The 21637-nt window shown below is 43.0% G+C and overlaps 1 protein-coding gene across 1 annotated transcript; it reads left to right on the top strand.

The window, feature by feature from the left end:
- Positions 1-2190: 2190 nt before the first annotated feature.
- On the top strand, positions 2191-19653 carry LOC108880641 (neurexophilin-1). Its single transcript, XM_018672234.2, is given in 3 exon segments — positions 2191-2750; positions 15633-16124; positions 16126-19653. Coding segments are annotated over 3 exon segments (831 nt in total). The 5' UTR covers positions 2191-2693; the 3' UTR covers positions 16408-19653.
- Positions 19654-21637: the final 1984 nt, after the last annotated feature.

Raw genomic sequence — 21637 nt, 5'->3', positions numbered from 1 at the left:
CAGACTAAACTGAATTAACCTCCTCTGTTCTGATTGTTGGAAGAAATCTTAAAGACTGATATCTTAAAAACTTGACAAATAAAACCAATTACTAGATGTAAGTGAGAAAGTAGTTTTATATGACATTTGGGTGAACTGACCTTTTAAATGACCATCACCAATTAGTGTCACTATTACTGAAGCTTAGCCTTCAGCCTGATGGTGCAAAAGTGACAAAAGACACTAGAGGGCAGCCAACACTCACTTATAAACCCTGAAGTCTGGGGTCTGTGACATCTCACCAGGCTGTCTGTTGCCTGCAGCTCCTCATTCAAACTGAATTACACTGTGAAATAGGATTACGTGTCAAGCAATGCAATGATTGAGCACAATTGTTGGAGTTTGGCAGGAGAAGGGAATAAAAAGGAAATATACAAACACGCATTCCTATTTGTCATGCTGATGTGTCGTCTGTGAAACAGCGTTAAGATAAGTCGATCCTGGGTGTCAAATGATGGGTATCTTAGCATCCACAATGCTTTCTGTTTTTTTTTTCCAAGTGAGTAAAAAATAGCAGCCGCTTGTCTGGCTGCTCCCCGGAGAGTATACAGACTGAGTTATGGCCCTATAATTATGTGCAAGAGTGAAAGTGTGTGTATGAATGAACGTGCTCCGTTTTAAAAGACGTTTTATTATGGTTGCTGTTTCTTCAGATTGTGGGCCGGGGAACGGATCTCCCTTTATAGTTTGCTGTTTCCTCTCCCAGAGAGCTCCCTGATACCCTGGGCAACTGAAGAGGCTGGCTCAAATTATACAGAGACACGTTTAGCGTCTGAAATAATCTAATAAAAAGAAAGAAGGAGTGAGATCAAGCAACCTCCTAAGTCGATGAGCTCATTCCCATCTTTCATCAGCATCTCCTGCATCGTAATGAGCAGCGAATCTGTATGTGTGCACACAGTCAGATGGGTGGAAGAGAGCAGTCGTCTTGAAGACTTTACTGCAGCCAAACTCTTTGATGTATCAGTCGCACCGGATTGACAGGGTCCCCGTCTCCTCCTGTGACCCCTCAGCTCTGACCTCGCACCTCCAGGGGTCAGGTCCCTCAGCAGTAGGCCTGTCGAGCCAATTAACCCCTGAACTGTGATCAATTAACCCTTTTACAGCAGCACCAGCAGATAACACCACATGCATTATTAGCAGGTGCCGAAAAACCACCAGATCAAAGGGTTTCAAATGTGTTGATCCAAGACAAAATAACACTGATAGAAGAGGTACTGACCTGGTGGCAGAGATACAGATCAGGTCTTCTTCTGTGCTGCCTGTGAGATAGATGAGGGCTACAGAGAAAGACGAGGGAATGGACAGACAGAGAGAGATGGACGGAGCGAGTAAAGCTCATCTATGAGTCTAATTAAGCAGAAATAGAGCTGTTGGGAGCCAGGGGACCTGTGTAGTGATATCTTGCATTTCAGTCCATTAACCTGCTCCTAATGAACTATGTGTTATTGGGGAAAGTCTTTATTAATCACACCCCACTGAGGTGACGGTCACTGGTTCATCAGCACTCACCGTGTTCGTCGATACTCTTCAGCAGGGCTCCGCATCACCGCCTGGCCTGTGGGGAGGACAAACAATCTGATTGTAACATGCATGATGTGACAGCATGCATGAGGATGAGGCTTTGTGACAAATCCCTGTGGCTGCAAAGCTCTGCTTTAACATCCTCAGTTTCCATATGACATAGGAGTTGTTTTTGTTGTGACAAGCACAGTGTGAAAACAGACCCAGTGTTTCCCAATCAATGATGTTCACCCACCCACAGTGATGATTATATTTAATGACAGGCTTGGTGATGAGAAATACCCACAAAGTTGTCAGTGGATCGCTGAGGCGGGCTGTTATGGGTTGGGAAACTGATGTCGAAAATATTGGTAAGGGATTCGAAAAGAGTGACAGAGGCACCCATACAAGAGAAACAGATGTTTATTGTTGTTTCGCTACTGGGTTTTTATTTTAATTGTTTCTTATTTGATTGCATGCAGGATGAATTCAGCGGATGGGATTGGAAAAAGTGGCTGAAAGAGAGGAAAAAATGGAGATGCTGGATATGTGGAGAGAGATAGAGATAGGGGAGGGGGAAGAGAGAGAAAGGGGGAGAGAGAAAAGAGATTCGTGGTGAGAGAAAAGGGGGAGAGGCACACACACACAGAGGGAGAGAGAGAGAGAGTAGAAACTGTTAAAACGTGTGTTCGCTCTTGCCAGTCTCAGCATCGCTCAGTTTCTGCAGGAGGCAGCTGCTCCATCCCTCCAGGATCCTCACTGGCACCGATGACCAGATATGATCTACCCACTTCCCAGTCAACCCATTTCACTCTGATCTGGGATCTCTCTATTTGTTTGCATGGATGATAACAGCCTGCCGCATATTCATGGATTTCTCGTACACCAACTAATTTGACTCAAACCCAGGATTGGTGAAAAAACAGTAAAGACAAAAAAGGGGAGACTCCAAGTGGTTTCCAGTGGTTTTTAGGGGTTTGTGGAAGCAGCACTTTAGCCTGCCTTGGACATGGGACCGTGCGTCAGCCGAGAAGGATCCGGTGTCGGAGGAAGAGCATCTTCCTGAAGGAGGAAAAGCCCGTGGGAGGGAGTTTTTTTAATTTTTGTTTTTTGCTACCGGGGAGGGGGAGCTGTGGGTTTTACGCGCCGGAATGATGCGTCCCAACAGCGGCTTCATCCTGCTCCTCCTCAACGGAACCGCTTGTTTGGTAAGAAAAGAGTGTGTGTGTGTGTGTGTGTGTGTGTGTGTGTTGGGTCACACTGTACTCTTTATGCATCTTGATCCAGATTACCATATATTACCTATGTAACGCCTCGTACCTGTGTCACGAGGCACGGTGTGGTGTCTGCATCCCGTTTGCACCAAAAACTTCTAAACTCGCTGATATAAGTAGACTAAAATTGTGTGGAAAGACATGTGAGAACAGTAAGTATCAGCTGAGATGACAGTAGTCAGGATGATAAATCACCAGTCTTTCAGGTCATTTGCTGAGATGCAGAGATAATTCTCGCCTGTTGTGCCTCTGCACGTCTCTTCCAAACGCCTTTCTGCTGATGCCTGATTTTTTTTTCACTCACTTTATCGTTATTCTGACAATAATATTCACTCTGACCCCGCTCGGCGCAGGTACGGCGGGTGCACTTTCACAATTCCCGGCGCACACTCGTGTTGGCAGCGTGCGAAGCGCGCGGTGCCGCCGGTGTCCATCACCAGTCTGCTTTACTCTGTGCGCTATTTGTAGCCACGTTAACCTATCATCAATCCTACATTACTGAAAAGCTTGAAAGAATGTAATTGCACACGGACGCGCGCTATAATCATCATCTACATAATGACAGAAAAAGAGCACACGTGTTAGAAATCAGTTAAACAGCAGGCAGACTAACCCTCCACTTTCAGCCAAAACCCCCCAAAAACACCCGAAACAAACTCTACAAAACCATTTTAGAGAATGATTTAAAAAGATTCACCAGATAAATATGCATGCAATAAATATACTTCATCAAAGCTTGTGTCAACCTACAAACTGCAAACAAAATATGGAAACTGAAGAGAGTGGGTTCACTTAAAGTACATGTAAATACTAAATAAAGAACTTAGAGGCATCAGACACATATGATCTGAGATGATACTAATGTGACATTAATTTGCAGTAAACAGCTGCGCCATAAAATGGTAGGATAATGACCATGTGGCTACACTGTGTCAGAGAGATGAGACAAACAGGTCTTTTCCCTAAGGAATCTCACTTTAGTGTGTGATAGGGTTAAATACTGAATTTATGCTGAAGTGAGAGTCTCTGTTCTCTAACTGAACTATCCACTAAAAAAATAGGTAATGCTGAAAATGTCCAGTGTATATTTTACCTAAGTAACCCATCCCAAAGACCCCTGTAACACCAGGTGTGTGTAAGCATCAACTGTTTCCGTCCAGCATTACATAACCTTACAACCAAATTTGAATCACCCACTCCTCTTTCATGTACACTTGCAGATTTATTAAAAAGCAGCCTTTAACGAGAAATCAGCCCTTGATTCACATGAGAAAACTTGAAAACATCCTTCTACTCGGAAACCCCTGGGCTGAATGTAGCTCACTGATCACAGGGCCCAGGAAATGAGCAAGCTCCAAAAAACATAAGTGCAAGTGAGAAATATCCAAGTGAGGCTGAGTGGCTGTTTGATGCAGCCGTTTGTGTCGGTGTCTCTTCCAGGATGTCCTTGTGGTTTTCATATTAAGGTATTATTCAGGCGCTCAGAGGAAAGTGACGGCCCATTTGGCGATTTGAGGTCGAGCAGGCAGTGGTTGTAAATGACTGAACACACACAGATTTGTTTAGTTGAGGCGAAGCTGTTTCAACAGATCTGAGAAAGAAGAGACCACACGCTGGCTTAAAATATGGGGGATGAGTGCCTTTTCAGCCGTTGTATAACTAGATACAAGAGTGTGGGATAATAGGCTTAACACTCACTTCTGTGTTGTCTTGGTTCTGGGAGCATTTTATGAGCTGCAGGGCTACATCCCATTGTAACCCAGAAGGTCTGTGGCTAATGATAATGAAATTAATTTTTTTTACCCCCTCGTTCTCCAGACCATGTATCTATGAAAAAGCGTACATGACATCCCTCAGCAGGAGATCTTGGGTAATTCATTAGCCCCGTGACATTGATAAATTATGGAGCAATTAATAAATTAAGTAACTTTTTATTATGCAACAGAGCCGTGATTAATAATCGTATAAGCCTACTATGCATTAAAAATTCGATTTGGATGATTTTCTGTTGTAATAACTCCGCAATTCTCAGACAGGGTTTAAGTCTTGAGGGACCTTTTGCAAATGGCTACTAATATAGATGACTATTAACACAAGGTGCCACTCTGGTTGTTGTTTATGTGATGAATGATGTGTTTCGAATGTTAATTATTCTCTGTATTTGAATGGAGGGTTATGAATAATATAAAACATCTCAGTTGTATAATTGACTGCCTGAGAAATTATGTTTATTTTTGGCAGCAGTTGGAGTTATTTTTCATCTGACTCTCAGCAAGCTGACTGGATTTGTTTCAGTCAACTAAATGGCTAATGTATGTGTAATATATCAAGAGAACAATGTGTGGAAAATTTAGGAGAATAGTTTGATATTTAGTGTCCTTTCACTGTCTGTTTCACTGTGATTAGCAGTCATGGCAGTCAGTTGTTGGTTAAACAGGGCAGAGATGTGAGACAGGGCTGTGAATAATGATTATTTCCGTCACTGATTAATCTGCTTTTTATTTTCTCAATTAATCGCGTTGCCTTTAAAATGTGAGAAAAACTGAAAAAGAGCAAAAAAATGCACATCAGCTTTTCCTAGAGCTCAAGGTGACCAACAGGCAAATATATTCAGTTTACTGTAAGTAAGGAAAGGAGAGGCAGCAAGGAGTCACATTTAAGAGGCTGTAACCATCATGTCGTCTGTGCTTAAATGATTAATCAGTTATCACATTTTTGCTGATTATTTTTCCGTCAATCAATGAATTGATTAATTGTCTACTTGCTTCAGCTCTGGTGTGAAAGATACTGCCTTCGTAAAGACATAATTCATCACTAAACAGATGAAGCAGATGCCAGGTGAACTGAGCTCACACTGTCAGCAGACGAAAGACAGGTACCTATAGAAGATAAGTTGACACACTGGAAATAGACAGAGCTGGTACAGAGTCTAAAGACGAAGGTAATGAGAGAACATGAGAGGAGGTGTAGATTAAGTGCTAAAAAAAAGGAATAAGTTAAACATCGGCCTCATTGAAAGTCATCCAATTCTTTCTTCCTTTTGCACAAAAGCACCCAAGAAAATGCATGTTAATCCATATATAATTACAACTGCAGCACTGGGCCTTAACTGTGCACAGCACAGGGTTGACAGTCTGAATCCCCAGACCAAATCTGAGGGAGGGCTGAGGTGAACGAAGAGCGCTCTCTCCTCCTTCAACAATCTGAATAAACACCAGTAGAAGAATGAAAGTGCCCATTGAACTCAACTGCTCCAGTGAACTGCAGAGTCTCTCACCCTGCAATTATTTTAAAAACCACACTTTTTTTAGAAATAATATTTTACTCTTCATTGGTATGTCTGGTTAAAGAGTAATTTTAAATATAGAATTTTCTAAACATCATAATTTCACTCACTCAGCACCTAACAAGGAGACAAATATTTCCACTTTAATACACTGCACACCCACAAACAAGCTTATTGTAAAGGAGCTCTGACCTTGTATGTGCTGTAACCTTCATGTGGTAAAGATCACTGAGGACACAAGACACTCACCTCGCCATACATGCTCACGTTGAGCTCACAGATGCTCTTTCACACAAGATTTTTCTGGGAGGGATGAGCCTCAGGTAGCCTCTCTGTGGCCATGAGAGACACGACCGCATTATACTCCCTCTGATTGCTTTCAGTACAGACGCAGGCACTGACCATCATGCTTGATAACTGAATTTCATTTCTGTTGCTAAGCACAGAATGTCACTTTTTTGCAGACTGAATTTTAGTGAGGACATTCATACATATTCCAAGGTTTATGTGACACACTCTTTTCTGTGTAGTAGGTAATTTCAGAATATAAAGGAAGCATGACACTTCACAAATTTAGGATCTAGTGCTGCTATGTTTCTCATTTCTAAACTTTTACCGTCAACCTCTGTTTGACTTTGCCATCAGCATGGAAACACTTACTTATTTAACACGGCACATCAATTAAAAACAAATTATGTTCTTTCACTGAAAGCTTCACAAAGCCCAAATCCCTTTTATAAGTAAGAAGGGATTGTGATTAGGCTGTACACCGCAGAGTACACACTTGAATCATAACATAGCACCACAACAACTGAGACAACAAAAGGCATTATATGGAAGCAAAATTGCCTGTAGTTTGCCTGGAACACCACAAGCCAGCATGGTGCAACACTGCACAAACACATGCTGTGCAAACCTTGTGTGTTTAAAAAGCAGAGGCTGTCTAACACTAATTCTAACCACATCAGACTTCTCTCTCCATTTTGGCCTGTCATGAAGTCTTAGATTCATGTTTCTTAGATACCTGTCCTCCTCTAAGGGTCACTGACCTTGTCCACCCAGATACATCCCCAGCTAAGCAGAAATACCACCTTAATCCTGAGAAAACAAATAGAAAAAAACCCTCTTTGTCTGATACAGCATATATGGCATGCAGACACAAATATGAGACAGCAGCAGCAGCAGCAGCAGCAGGGCGAATACAGTTTTTTTCTCGCTCCCTTGAGTCTCCCCTCTTTGCCATCATTGTTGCAATCTGCATGTCAGAGCTCATAAGCTTACCCCACCCCCACCCACCCCACGTCCCATACATCACAAGGGAGGGTTTGGCCTACAAAACCACAGTGGAAGCAGACAGAACAGTTTACAGTGCTGATGACATCTGTCCTGCACTTTCCTCCTGTGAGTGCGTAAAGGATCATGAGGGGGAGATTTGAGAGGGACAATTATCAGGTCACGGCATTTTCATCATCAGTAGCACAATAATATGCACTTCACTTGTTAGCCATTCATCTAAAGGGACGAACAATTTTCCGTGGCAGCTCAGCATCCCACTGTCACTTGTCCCCAGTTTTATTTGTTGTATTTGTTAGTTGTATTTTGCACAGATAATTGAATGATTGATTGCTGCTTGTCGTCCGTAAATGTCTTCTTAAATTTGATGTGTACTTTTGAAGGAAAGCCACGCAGCTTTTTTGGTTGTGTTGTGACTGTGTGATTTTTCCCTCTCTACTTTAACCTCTTTTACATCATTTTGTACTTTATACTGTTTAAATACATAATCCAACAATGAGCAATGACAAAAACAATATATAAACTCGAAGAGGAGGTGGATGAGCAGAGCTGCTGCTGTAAAGGATAACCTCTGTACCTTCCTGCCTGTAGTGTAAAACAGCTTGAGTTATGCACAGCCACAGTGTGAATGACCCCAGAGGTGCACCTCTTTCCCCCCGTGACCACCCGCTGAGGAACCGAGCGAACGACCCCAGCTCCCCTCCCCCGTCGGGCTCCCAGTAGCCTCACAGCACAGACAGGCAGAGAGAGAGAGAGATAGAGAGAGAGAAAGCACTCTCCCTGACACACTGACAACCCTTCATAGTGAAGCGCCGAGCTGTCCTGAGACAGAATACGTTGTCTGCTCTAAACCAGCACAATTTATTGTGGCATTGCTCTCTGGGAGACTGCAGGGGAGACAGGAAGACCCTAGAAGAATAACTGTAGGTTTGTCTGCTGGTTCGGATAGTGAAGGGTGGATTACAGTGCACAACTTAAAGAAAAATGACTCGTAGCCTTGGGTAGAATGAGTAGGTGTAACTCCCAGGGGATCCAGATAAAGATGCGCTTGACTTACACACAGAGGAATAACTAAGGATGGGAAAATCTGAAGGCATTTTAATTTCAGAGAGCTGCTGCTCGTAAAAGTTGCTTTACTGCATTGTGAAAATGCAAAATGTTATGGAAAGTGTCAATATAGAATAAAAATTTTCATTGTTTCAAGATCTGTAGGCATCCAAACAATATTAGAGGAGGCGATGTGGGACCAGGGGACATGGGTTTATTTGAAGAGGGAACACCAGGCCGTCAGTGTAGTTTAACGCTGAAGGAAACCGAAGCTTTTACTGATGCCGCAGGCTCCGAGGTTCATGCTGACCTCATCGTGGTGTGACTTGGTCCGCTTAGATACCACACCAGAATGAGACTGCGGAGCGAAAGCCCATTTATATTCTCAATTCTCTCACAATCTGTAAACAGTCTGTTCCGCGTGAATGAACATCTAGTGTGCAGTTCACCAGCATGCTGCCCAGTGACGGTACAGTGATTTTCAGGGTCAGAGACAGACATGTCCAGACAAGGCCTGCTGAGGGTCTTAACGGGGGTTTCCAATTAAAGTAAGCAGGACAGCCACAAGGATCAGGGAATTTGACTGAGCTTGAAAGAAGAGCATTTTAAGTACAATGAATGGATAATGGGAACATTTTTTGCAGTCCAAAGTGATTTCTGAATTGAATTGAGAACGTGTTGCTGGAGAATATAGGGCAGCAACAATATTTTAACCTGTATTTCTCCAGGAAACATCAATGTGGGGAGTGATGCATTTATCCGCGCTCCACTTCGCAATGACCCTGTTAAGAGTCATAGTGTTTTAACAGATTGTTTTAAGGTGCATTAAAAAGTGACATATGGCTGTTTAAAAACACATTTTCTAAGCTGCTCCTTCTTTAGTTAAGGTCTGGTTAAGTTTAGGCTGCTGGTGCTACATGGTTGAGGTTAAGGAAAGATTGCATTCATGATTAAAAGAAACCAGCGTTGGCTGTTACTGTTTTAAGACACTGAGCAATGTCATCTCTCTGGTGACATTTCCAGATTGAGTCTAATCCAGCTGAGATGGACTGCAGTTCACACCTGTTGTCAGGTCGCGTATCAAATGTCTCACAAGTAAGCACCTGTGATCAGATTTCACTTGCCCACTCACATTTGGTTTCGTCTGTTTAAGACTGCTGCTAAACAGAAAAAAGTTCGACTTCAGCTGGTCAAGCAGTTTGGTACTTCACTGACCTCTGCGGTACACGCAAAGAAATTGTGTTTTTAAGGTTTCTAGTCTTACCTGCAAGCGTGCACTGATCGGTCTAGCTTTGCAACCTGCAACACTAGACTGAGCTTCAAAGCAATCTGGGCTGCACGCTTGTTTATACGAATGCGGACACATCTGGCACACTTCTAAATGTCGCTGAAGTCACCTGATGCATTCTGGGTGCCACCATGGCTGTATTTATTGCTGCCTACTAATGATCAGATCCCAAGATTCATTGCCTTTTAGTGCTACTGTAAGTGTGAACGGAGCCCATTCACACAGTCACACACATTCCCAGCTGGGAGCTGCACAGTTAAACCACTGTCTGATTTAGTCACTTAGCACCTTCACTGAAGCAATTTAAATGCCTTGCTCAAGAGCATATGAATGAACAAGAAAGTATTGTTCATTTGCTCTTTTTTGCCGGGGATTCAGAGTGGCAACTGTTGAGGTATTAGTGCTCTTAGGCTTCTGGGCAGGCGTTCAAAATCCAACAGAAAGACTGGTGCATTAAGTGATACAACAGCTTTTGATAAATAGGCATTAAGTTGAAGGTTTTTATACCTGAACCCCCAATGAGATGACTGTAGAGTCCTTCTAGCCTTTACCAGACAGGTGTGAATACTGTACCAGCAGCTTTAATCAGCTCTGTCCCATCAGCCCATGCTTTGCTCCCAGCTCCCTCGGGATAAAACTGGGGAGAAACCGTCCCCTGCTACTTCTCTCCACCGTCCTCGCACCGCCAACTTGTCGATATCTTATAATGTAAAAATTTGATAGCCAATTCAGAGCCTGGCGTCTTTCTGAGCATACAAAATGAGCACAAATCCACTGGGACCACACAACAGAACCTGTCCAAAATGAGTTGGGAAAGCAGGTGGAGGATGCAGAAAGAAAGAAATGATCGAGAAAAGAGTGTGGAATAAAAAGATTCAGCATAGTGAATTTGTTCACCCACTGCAGATCTAAGCTCCAGTGACCCCCAAGAATCCAGAGTAAATTATTCATTAAGAGTCAAATGTCTTGTTTCTTGTGAAATTACCTTTCTTTCCTTCACTTCTTCTTGGATCTACACTAACCAGAAGAATAATTAGTTATAAGGGCACAGCCATTTTCAGACTTTAATCATGTAACAGAAAAGCCTCCTGCAGTGAACTTATTAGATCTGGAGATGGGGAGCTGAGACAGAAAAAAAAGAATAAAGCATTGACGAACACTTAAGAAATCTGAGTTGCCTGGGTCTGTAATTAAAAATTGATGTCATATTAGAGATGAAGATTTCAACTCAACAGCCAGAGGAAAATGGAGTGCTTATTGAACTTGTCAGCGCCCCAGGACAAGCACATGCTTTCAGCCCTGCTGGGTGGCTCAACAGGCAGATTCTCTGTATCTATCAATCAATCAATCAGTTTATTTTATTCCAGACCATGCATCTATGAAAATTAAATTTCAAACTCATGACACACATTATAGCAAAGTCATACATGCATATACAAAGACATATGCTCTATATATGCATAGCAATACAACAATAAACTGCCTATTTACACATCCAGCAGATAAAGAGTAACATTATGTGTCCACATGATGAAAGTAAGTCCAATATTTTTTTAGCTCTCTTTTGGTCTCCACCAGTTCCCAAGAGAAATTTCTGGCTCTTTAGCTGCTAAATGCAGCAGCTAGTCACTAACTTTGTCTGCTGTTTGGTGCTGAATAGTTTGTGTACAGTGGGTTTGCAGTGCTGTTTTTTCTGAAAACAGCTGCCTGCTGTGGCCACACCCTGCACTGAGGTTGGTGAGAGCGAACCATAACATTAATGTTGCAGGAGCTAAAATGAAAACAATGGGCCTAAAAGATGCTAAAATGCACAATTTTCTAAATTAATTATTTCATCTATGAAATATCAGGAAAATAGAGAAACAATTGCTGTCATTATTTTTTAAAGTCCAGTGTGATTAACAATGATACAAAACAGACAAAAACAGCAACTCCCCCCCTTTGGAGAAGATGAGACCAGGGAATCTTTGGCATTTTAGCTTAAAAAAATTGGCTAAACTGTCATTTGTGCATTTCCAAGAAATCAACAAGTTAAGTCTGAATGTGTAAACTCCATGTGCGAGTCTATTTTTGGAACAATATCTTTGACAAACTGGTCTGTCACCAATCCCACGCTTCTGTGAGAATGATGGCACAGATTTCAGATAAGTGGGTCCCTGATCTCCGTGCTATATTATGGCAATAGTGTGCTTCCGTCACCAGGAGAAGGGCGTTAAAACGGTGTACCTGTCACTGTAACAGGCTGATTATTGCCTGTGGAGCTGGCAGGCTTGCAAGGATTGCTCCCCTCACCACACTCCCTGCTGGGAGAGAGTCCTGGGGCCTGTGCTCACTGAGGCTGAATGACTCACAATTACCACAGCGACAGAGCCTGCAGCCACCTCCCATCCTCTCCAGCCGTTTCACTGACTCACTTAGCGCACATGACAAATGACAAAATCACCCCGAACCTCCGCCCCCTCACTAAGACCTGATTGCCCATCGCCCACACTTTGCCTACAGTACTTAAAGCTGGGCTACATCTTGCCAAGCTCCATGAAACAAAACAAACTTAGTCTGAAAGAAACTTGTGCTGGCCTTTCAAAGCAACATTTTACTGTCTTACACTATGGAGACAGTTTAACGTGCATATTATAAACCTTTGACATTACAGCTGCAGCCCTGAAAATACTCTGCTGTTATAAATGTTTCTAACTCATCAAAACACTTCTGTAATGTCATGACACTGATCACTGAAAAACTAGACAGCATTTGTGGTGCATCATCAAAGGATGACTTTTTTGACAGTATTTTAAATATGAAAGAAAGTGAGTTATATGAATACCCAAAGCAGACAACATTAGTGTGTAACTGTTAACAAAACAATGTCACGGTATGCATCCTAAAATGTGAAAAATAATCCCTCTGCAGTGAAGCAATGCATTCATCTTTTGGCAGTGTGAAAACAACAGTGAACTCAGAGGTTATTTTACACCATTTCAACTTGCTTACATTGCATAAGTCAAAGTAGGAAGTGTGCTGATAGTTAAATCTTACACCTCATATACTCCCCTAGTTAAATGCAGTGGCGAGAGAGTTGTAGCAGTATGCAGTTTTTCAGGAAAGGAGTGGAAAAGTAGTGCTTGTTATAATACTTAATGATGAAAAATGTGTTATGTGCTGCCATATAATGTGCGACCTCAGTGACCTTAGAAGTGCATCACTGACCAGATCTCTTAAAGTTTGAAAGCATGAAAATAGTAGGCAAAAATCCATACTACAGGCCATGCATGCATACGTTTACCTGTAAAAATGAAATCACAATTGTATTACACTGCATCATGGTGGTTTGGGCAGCGGCACAGTATGTGTTCTCTCACTGCAGTAATCATTACAGCCCTGGCTTGGTTTTTTCTCTTTTTTTCACAGCCATATTAAGCTCATTCTAACATTTGTCTTTGACAATGATGCTGCACACTGAATCTGACACCTCCAGCGGTGCCAGACACTTAAATCTTCTGTTCAACAATAGCACAATGCTCACTTCATCTCTCCTCCTGCAGCCTGGCCTCTCAGGCTGTCTAATGAAGACTGTGCAAGAGAGGGAGGATGCCTTGCTCAATATGTACGATACAACAAAGCATTCTGCAATATGTTTTTGCTCAGATACGAGTGTTGGCGCCATCGGAGAGTTGCTTAAATGATCAGGATCTTAAAAGCAAGGGGCAGTTTCAGAGAAATAAAGAGTGGCATATTTTTCAAGAACCCTAAAGGGCTTTTTTGTGGGACACCACAGGAGCTCTTAAGTGCTATCTGGGGAGGTAGGCAGAGTGCTACCCTCTGTGCCCAGCAGCCACCGGCTCATTGGAGAAGAGAAATCAAACACAAACTAGTCCTTCAATAGGAGCCATGGGGAATGGTGTATTTGTCATCAAAGTCATCTTGCCTGGCCCTAACTCCCCTCTCTGAAAAACAAAGACACATTTGAAAAGATTAAAATCAATATGTCCTCAGCTCTTCCAAATTTCTGTTCATTATTAATGAGTTTGGGATTTTCAAAGAAGCTATCAGAACTATCTGATTCAAGAGGAAGGAGTCCTTGTCAGGGCTGTTATCGGCCCCTGTGGGGAGGCTGAAGGATCTGAGCAGCAGTGTAGCGTAGCAGCAGACAGGTAACTAGAGGAGATGGTGTCTGGCCTCTAACACCCCCATGGGAATAAGGCCAGATTAAGGGGAGAAGGGAGTCCTCTCATCTCCGTCCAAACACCAGACCACAACCACATCAGCGGGAATCCTCGCAAGGCAGTTGAAATGCGATACACGTTGTTATGAAAGGAAATACATGTTTTTAGAGAGACAGAAAATCAATATCGCTGACTGACTGTGGTGCAAGTGAACAAATCTGAGCGAGCTTGAAAAACCTGCATAAAATGGAATAAAAATGAGTCAGACTTAATAATCCTGACTAAGCCGGTATAAGGAAGCCCTGGCAGTCAAGACAGTAGATGGATCAGAGCGCAGACAGGGATGCATGCATTATGCATCATTGTAAAATCTCTCCGGGTAGAACACACACACATACACAAACTTGCCCCACCGTTTGCATTTGCATCACTTATTGTTCTCATTTACCACAACTCAAAATTCACAAACGACGTGTGTGTGTGTGTGTGTTCTCCACTGCCAAATCCAAAGGACATGATAATGCTGGCTACTTCCAAGACACATTAAACAAACGCTACCTGTTAATAGATCATTACTGTTGAATAATTACCCGTTACTTTGCTCTCACATTCACACACTCTTCACAAAGCCACTGCTGAGCACAGCAGCACTATCTTATCTCCCTCATTCCTCTTCCCCACCCCTCAGTTGATTTTAACATTTGACAGCTTTGTGTGTGTGCCGATACAGATTTTTTTCTTTAATTAAAACACTGGAAGTCTTAATTGGACATTACACTTTATTCTTTGGCCCCCCTCCGCTTGCCCACCTTCCCTTCCTCAAACACTTTGATCCTCCGACCAAATCTTTCGAGGCAATAATAGTTTCCCCTGTACTCAGACTCACACTGCGGTGCTTAAGAAGCAAAAAGCTCACTTTAAAACAGAAAACACAGCTTAGTCTACTTTCCACTTAGAGTTTGTTCCTTCAAGATTTTATATAAAAACAATTTCTCTCCAGTTACATAGATGATCTTCAAGTGACCCTTTCTGACTTAGTTCCAGCGAAAATGAGATTGTTTGAGAGGGAGACATTAAAATAGCTCCTTGGATGAAGTTTTGGCAATGTAGAAGTGAGTGTTTTGTAACTGCGTGCATGAATACTGCTCCTTTTGGTGCAGCCAGACACTTTATAATTGCATAAATCAACCCCCGACCTCTGTTGTCAGAGAAACAACTCTAGAAAGCATTTCTTAATGACAGAGCTTTATTGTTTTACAGGATTATAGCCTTTGTAGAAAATTGTCCACCATCAGAAATATTGATTGAACTGCCCAATACCACCGGAGTAACGCTACTTTATGTGAATTCAGATTTGGTGTGGATTTTCTGTTTGAATCTGTTGTTTGATCCCTCTGGCCTCACCAGTAGCTCCGAGGAGGCATATGAGCCCATTACAAGAGAGCTTAGGGAATTATATCGGCTCTGTGAAAACTAGACATAAAGGAGTATTTTCTCTCGCCGAAGTAAACAAAAGAATGTAATAATAGCAATACCTGCAAAATTCCAACCATTTATTTATATATATAACATTGATAGAATGTCACGGTTACTACCACTAGAGGTATGAACTGTAAATTAAGTATCGATTAAACCTTTAATTTGTTTTCTGTCCACGTTTCTTTCTACCTTGCTAATAACTGTCTACTTTCTTTCTCTATTTTCTTCTTCGATCTCCACCTCAAACCTCCTCCTTCCAGGTGGCCCTGGGTCAAGAAGATGACTCCTCCAGCCCCAAGAGCTCTTCAGATGACTCCTCCAAGACAGTGGGCCTCCTGAGTGGGCAGGCTCCCCTCTCGCCCCTGAGCCGCTGGATGCTTCAGAGTAAGAGCAGAGCTGCTAATGCCACCTCTCTGGAGCTGCCCTACCGCTCCCCGGTCCCTTTCTCCAAGCAGGAGTTTTCTAAACAGGAGTTCTGGGAGATGTTGGGCAGCGACCTGCTCAAGCCTGACGCCTCCAGCTCCCGGGTCAAACGCCGGCCCATTGTTAAGACCGGCAAGTTCAAGAAGATGTTTGGCTGGGGAGACTTCTATTCCAATATCAAGACGGTGAGGCTTAACCTCCTGATCACCGGCAAGATTGTGGATCACGGTAACGGCACGTTCAGCGTCTACTTCCGCCACAACTCCACAGGCCAGGGCAACATCTCAGTCAGCCTGGTGCCACCTGTCAAGGCGGTGGAGTTTGACCTAGGAGCGCCAGAGCGTGGTCTACCCCAAGGACTCCAAGATCTTCAACTGCCGCGTGGACTATGAGAAGGTGGATCGCAGCAAGCGCACCTCGCTGTGCAACTACGACCCGTCCAAGACCTGCTTCCAGGAGCAGATTCAGAGTCACGTGTCTTGGATTTGCTCCAAGCCTTTCAAGGTCATCTGTATCTACATATCCTTCTACAGTACGGACTACCGCCTGGTGCAGAAGGTTTGCCCGGACTACAACTACCATAACGAGATGCCCTACCTGCCCTCAGGCTAGAGGACTTGTAGGGAGGAGGAGAGGTGGGAGGGGAGTGGATAAAGGGGGGTGAGTAGGCGTTACTGCAACACATGAGGAGGAAACCAGGGCTGTGAATCGTCCTTAATGCCACCGTGGCAGCGAGACACCTTAAAAAAACCCCTCTCTGTAGCCTGACTATTGCAAGATGTAAAAACGTATATGCAAAACAAAAACCACAGTATGCAGATAATGAGGCATTGGGAATGCTTAACTGCAGCATTCATTAACTGGACTGGTAGTGAAAATGAAATACCGCCAACACGCACATTCTTACCTCAATCCAGTTTCTAAATGCCAACTTCTCGCCAGCTATTTCTCTCTTCCATTAATTCATTTGTGAATGTTGTCTGAATGTCCTTTTAATCACCCTTTACAATATTGCTCTCGCAAGGCAGTATTTTCTGTGAAAGTGCGCATTTACATGCTGTGATACGATTCACTGGAGAGTTGTATAAAAATTAAGACTTTATTACAAACATCTTACAGCGTAAAGGAAACGATCATGAAATCAGACTTACCAGAGGGAAAGCAAAACATCGTTTTTCTCACAAAGAACAGATGAATGTAAGGTGTAACAAACCACGGGATCATTCAGGTTACACTCTAGGTCTTTTTAAAGGGCATCTTTTTTATGTGAACTCAAGTCAATCCTGGAACAACATCAAAAAGCTCCTGTTTTTACTCTGTTTCCCATACCCTGCCCACATCATCACATCCAAGTGTCTCACCATGGCACTGTCACTGTGTTTACCTGCAAAATCTAATTAATATATATCCTTCAGTAATGTCACATCCATTTCAATGAAAGAGAAAAAAAAATCTGCAAGATAAAGCAGTTGCTCAACAAAGATTCAAGACCAAGGCTTAAGACAAGTTCAATGCAAGGGAAATAACTAGATTCTGCATAGAGACAGGATTGGCCCCTCCACACTTAAGAGAGAGAGAGAGAGAGGTGGGGGAGTGAGAGAGGGAGAGATTCAGTGAGCTCTTTTAATTAAAGTGGAGAAGGAGATGTAGAGTATGCAGCTCTGTCTATTGTCCCCTCTGTATGAAAAAGATTACATTTTGTTGCCGTCAGGATTCCTGATTTCACGCCTTGATAACTTTGACTGTGTGAGGGAGATTGCTCTCTCCCGACAAATACTGTGTTCACTAAAGTCGGCCCGTTATCTTGAATAAATGAAAATATTATCATAATAATTACATATAATTTAATCTCCTTTAGAACTAATTAAGGTTTCAACGAGAGGGCGAAATGTATTCCTAAAAATCAAGTCAGCGGGTAGGAGGATAAGAGGACGTTCACAGGGATTGTTGTGTTTTTGCGTGGAGCCGGCAGCCAAAGCTCAGCCCAGAGTTAACTGCTCTCATTAAGATAAATGGCCACTGGCTGGCCCATCTCATGTTGCTCTCACAAACAATATCAGAGGAGAGCAGTGCACAGTGGAGCTATGAATTAGGTAACTTGACATTTTGTGTGCTGAGAGGTTACTGCTATCCTGCTCATAAGGACACAGTGACTTCTCGGTTCATTAACAATGAACAGTCACGAGACAGGTGCGAAGGGTCATTAAAGAGTGAGATCAGATAACCTGGTTTGATGCTAATACACTGCGATATTAGGGATACAGCCGAGATCTGTGCGCGCTTGGCTGGAAATGTGCAGTGATGTCCAAGGTGGACCCGTGCAGCGGTGAGTGGTCATCATGAAGCCATCTTCCTGTGGGGGGTAGCATAAGGCCAGACATAAATGCATCGCCTTGGCTGTTCTGTGTGAGCTTGGAGAGCAGGAGTAGGAGGGGAAAACACAGTCACAGGGCTAAAGATAGTAACAAAGACCTGTAAATCTGCACATCAAAGCTCTGAGTTTTTAATTTACTCTTAAAGAGGGGGGTAGCTCCTCTCCATGTGCAATCTAATCAACTTGTGGCTGACAGCAAATGGCAGCAGTGCACAAGCAAGTCCGCAGGGGACAGACAGCTACACCTCCCGCAGCCATCAATAAAGGCTGTTCATCTGGCTGCGTCAAACTTCTGTCTCCTCTTGCATCTGATTGTTTTATCGCAGCAGATATTTCATGTATGCACCAGCTTGTCTGCTTCACTTGTTGAAAACACACGGATCTATCTGGCTTGTATCTTACTATAAGTGTCTCACTATCAAGAATCCTCACAAGGAGGATTTTCTTTAAGAGGCTGCCATCAATCAGACTATGAGAGAGAATATAGAGAGAGATTCTGATTTCTGCCACATCACAGTAACAGTTCATGTAGTATTTATTTGAAAGTATACAGTCCCAGTGGAACATACAATATAGATGTTGGTTTGGCAGCAACTCAAACTAAACGCCTGACACTTGTCTGAAGGTCCTTTTCCTGTACTGCTGGATGAAATACAAAGCTTCATGTGTGTAAAATGCATCAACCAGCATGAATTAACCACTGCCTCTCGCTCTGTTCATCCATTTCTTCATCCTCCAGCTCTCTCTGCCCCTTTCTGCCCCCGATGTCTGCATGTTACTCAGCCATACGCCCCGCTGTCTTCACGCTGTTGTCCTCTTCCTGTGTGTGACCCGGCTGACTGGCCTCAGCCTCCATACCCTCTCTACCTCCCTTACCCTGGCGTTGAACCCTGCAGTGGGTAGTTCCTCATTGCTGCCCTGCCCGCCCTCCTGCACACAGCGCTGAGCTGAGCTGGCTAATCTCTGTGAGCTTAACGCCGAGCCAACTGAACATCAGCAGTGAGAACTCCCCTCTCTCCGTCTCTATCTATCTATTTCTCTCTATATCTATATCCCATCAAACAAATGCGTGCGCAGACACAGTCTTAAGATGTGCTGGTTTAGGTATTTTCCTCTCTCCTGTTCAAAGCATCTTACATAAGCCCTTGGATTGTGAGGACATGAAATCTCCTCGAGAGCATGCCAACAGAGTGCCCGACACAGATACGCCCCAGTAACCTCAATACTCCTCTCCCCCTCCTGCAGGGCGTCCAGAGAGAAGTTGGATACTCACACATGTTGGAATCAAAGCTGGGCAACATGAGCCCACAGCATCGAACTCATGTAGAAAAAAAACAAGGACACATGTTGGGCTACCTGTGGAGAAGAAGCTCTGCTCCTTACCAATTCTCTCAGATTTACAGCAATACTCTCACTGAGACTCCACCCTCTCCGCCTCTCCGGTGCGAGTTAAAGAAAGGCTGCTGGACTACGTTTAAGAGACAGTCGTGTTAATGTGGGATGGATGGTGTTGTTAACTGCAGCAGCCTTACTGTTGACCCATCTAGTGCCAACAGACATGTGGATATTTGGCCTTAGAGACTGCAAGACAACACTGGTCCACTCAGCAAAGAATAGTAACTAAACGCAACTGTCAAAAACATAAATATACATATATATATAAAAGCTAAGAGTCCTCAGATCTGAATAAAGTTGTATTTAAATGTGGGTCATGCAGTGGAGGTCGTCTGTTTTATCTTTTTGTTCCTCATGGTTTTGTTTCTCTATGTCATGTGGATGATATACTGTATGGATGATATGATGGCATTTACTGTGGTTTTCATTCTATTCTAAAAATCAATAAAGTACACAGAAGTACTTAATCCACTTCAATTTGTAGAGAAACAGACTCTGGTCTTATATCTGCTTGTGCTTCATATGTAGGAAGAGTGTGTCAACAATGCTGAAGTCTCTATTTTCTCATATTTGCATACCCATACTGTGTGCCAACGGCAAAGAAAAAGATGTGACAGAAATTTTTGCTGAGGGCCCTTGCAGATATACATGCAGAGAGCAAAATAGAAGGAGGAAAACGGAGCAGGGAGGAAAATGGGGTTGAAAGAGAAGGGAAGGAAATGTTTCAGCTGGAATGATGCATGAACACAACTCCATCCTCTAATTAGCCTCCTCTTTCTTTTTCCCCCCACTCTCACTCTCGCTTTCTTTGTTGTGCATCTTCGTACTCCCCGTTCATTTCAAGATGTAATTGACATTAAATTCATTCTACTTCTTAATTAAATCCCAGACAACTGTTAACGAGGGGATGGGTTCAAACATTCAGCTCACAACATCCCTTTAAACAAGATCGATTAAGGCATGGCTGGCGGCAAAGCCAGGCCCTCCACCCCTCCCTCCACGCCCCCTTGTTCCCATAAAAGTGCCGCCTGCCTCAGGATAACCTTGCCGGAGATGATGAAAGGGAAGCAAATAAGTCAACATAGAGACAGAAGAACAGAAATCTAATTTGGAAGAAAGCAAGACTGAGGTTAATGTGAAATCTGTGAGAGCAGGATTCTGGGTCAAACATGCACATGGACACACACGCTGCAACACGTGCGCAGACACACAGAAAGAGGAAACTGCAGGCAACAATCATTGATAATGGGCAGAAGAGTTTACAACAAGTGCAGAGCCTTTCGGTTGTTCACGAAGAGAAAACAATACAAGAGTGTGTGTTTCTCAGAATGGAAAGGGCATTTCAGCATGAGTAATGGGAAGCTGGACAATAGTCAATTGAGAAAATAACTAGTCATGGCACGAGGAGGCGGGAGAAGGCGTGCAAAGCTTAAAATGATAAATAGACATTCGGAAAAATAACCTTGAGGTATGAAAACGTGTGTCTGGAAAAAATGGACAAAATGTGTAACAAGAGACGAGGAGAGTGACTCCTTGTTAGCACTTTGTTTTGAATAACAAGGCTATCAGGCGTGCAATTTAATCCTGTAGAGTAATAATTATGAGTCATTTTCCTCCATGACATATTACACCAAAAATTGTAGTATTGCTCTGCCGGTAGACATTGCACCCTGCAACATCATCCCCTCGCTAACAGTGTTGACAAAGTCGAAGCTCAACCACGACACTCTCATTTCTTCACACTTTGAAATCATCGACGAGGATTAGACTGGTATACACAGAACCACAGTGATACCAAGGTTTTATTAAAAGATGAGATTTCATCAGTCATCTGTTACTAATATGATACAGGTTTCTCCCTGACAAGTCACATTAAATCAGTTTCTAAACCCTGCAATGAGGATAATCTTCCAGATATAATTTTGTTTTTTAATCTGTTTTTGTATTTTTTTTTCTTCATTTAAAGGACTAATTTATCCCCAAACCTGCCCTATTATTGAATAGGTGTGTTAGGTCAGCCTACTAACCCCTCTTAAAATTTCATTAGTGTGGGGTTTCAGAGATTTTGGTGTC

Source organism: Lates calcarifer, linkage group LG11 (assembly GCF_001640805.2).
Source record: "Lates calcarifer isolate ASB-BC8 linkage group LG11, TLL_Latcal_v3, whole genome shotgun sequence".
NCBI lineage: Eukaryota > Metazoa > Chordata > Actinopteri > Centropomidae > Lates > Lates calcarifer.
This window is presented reverse-complemented; position numbering and strand designations above follow the sequence as displayed.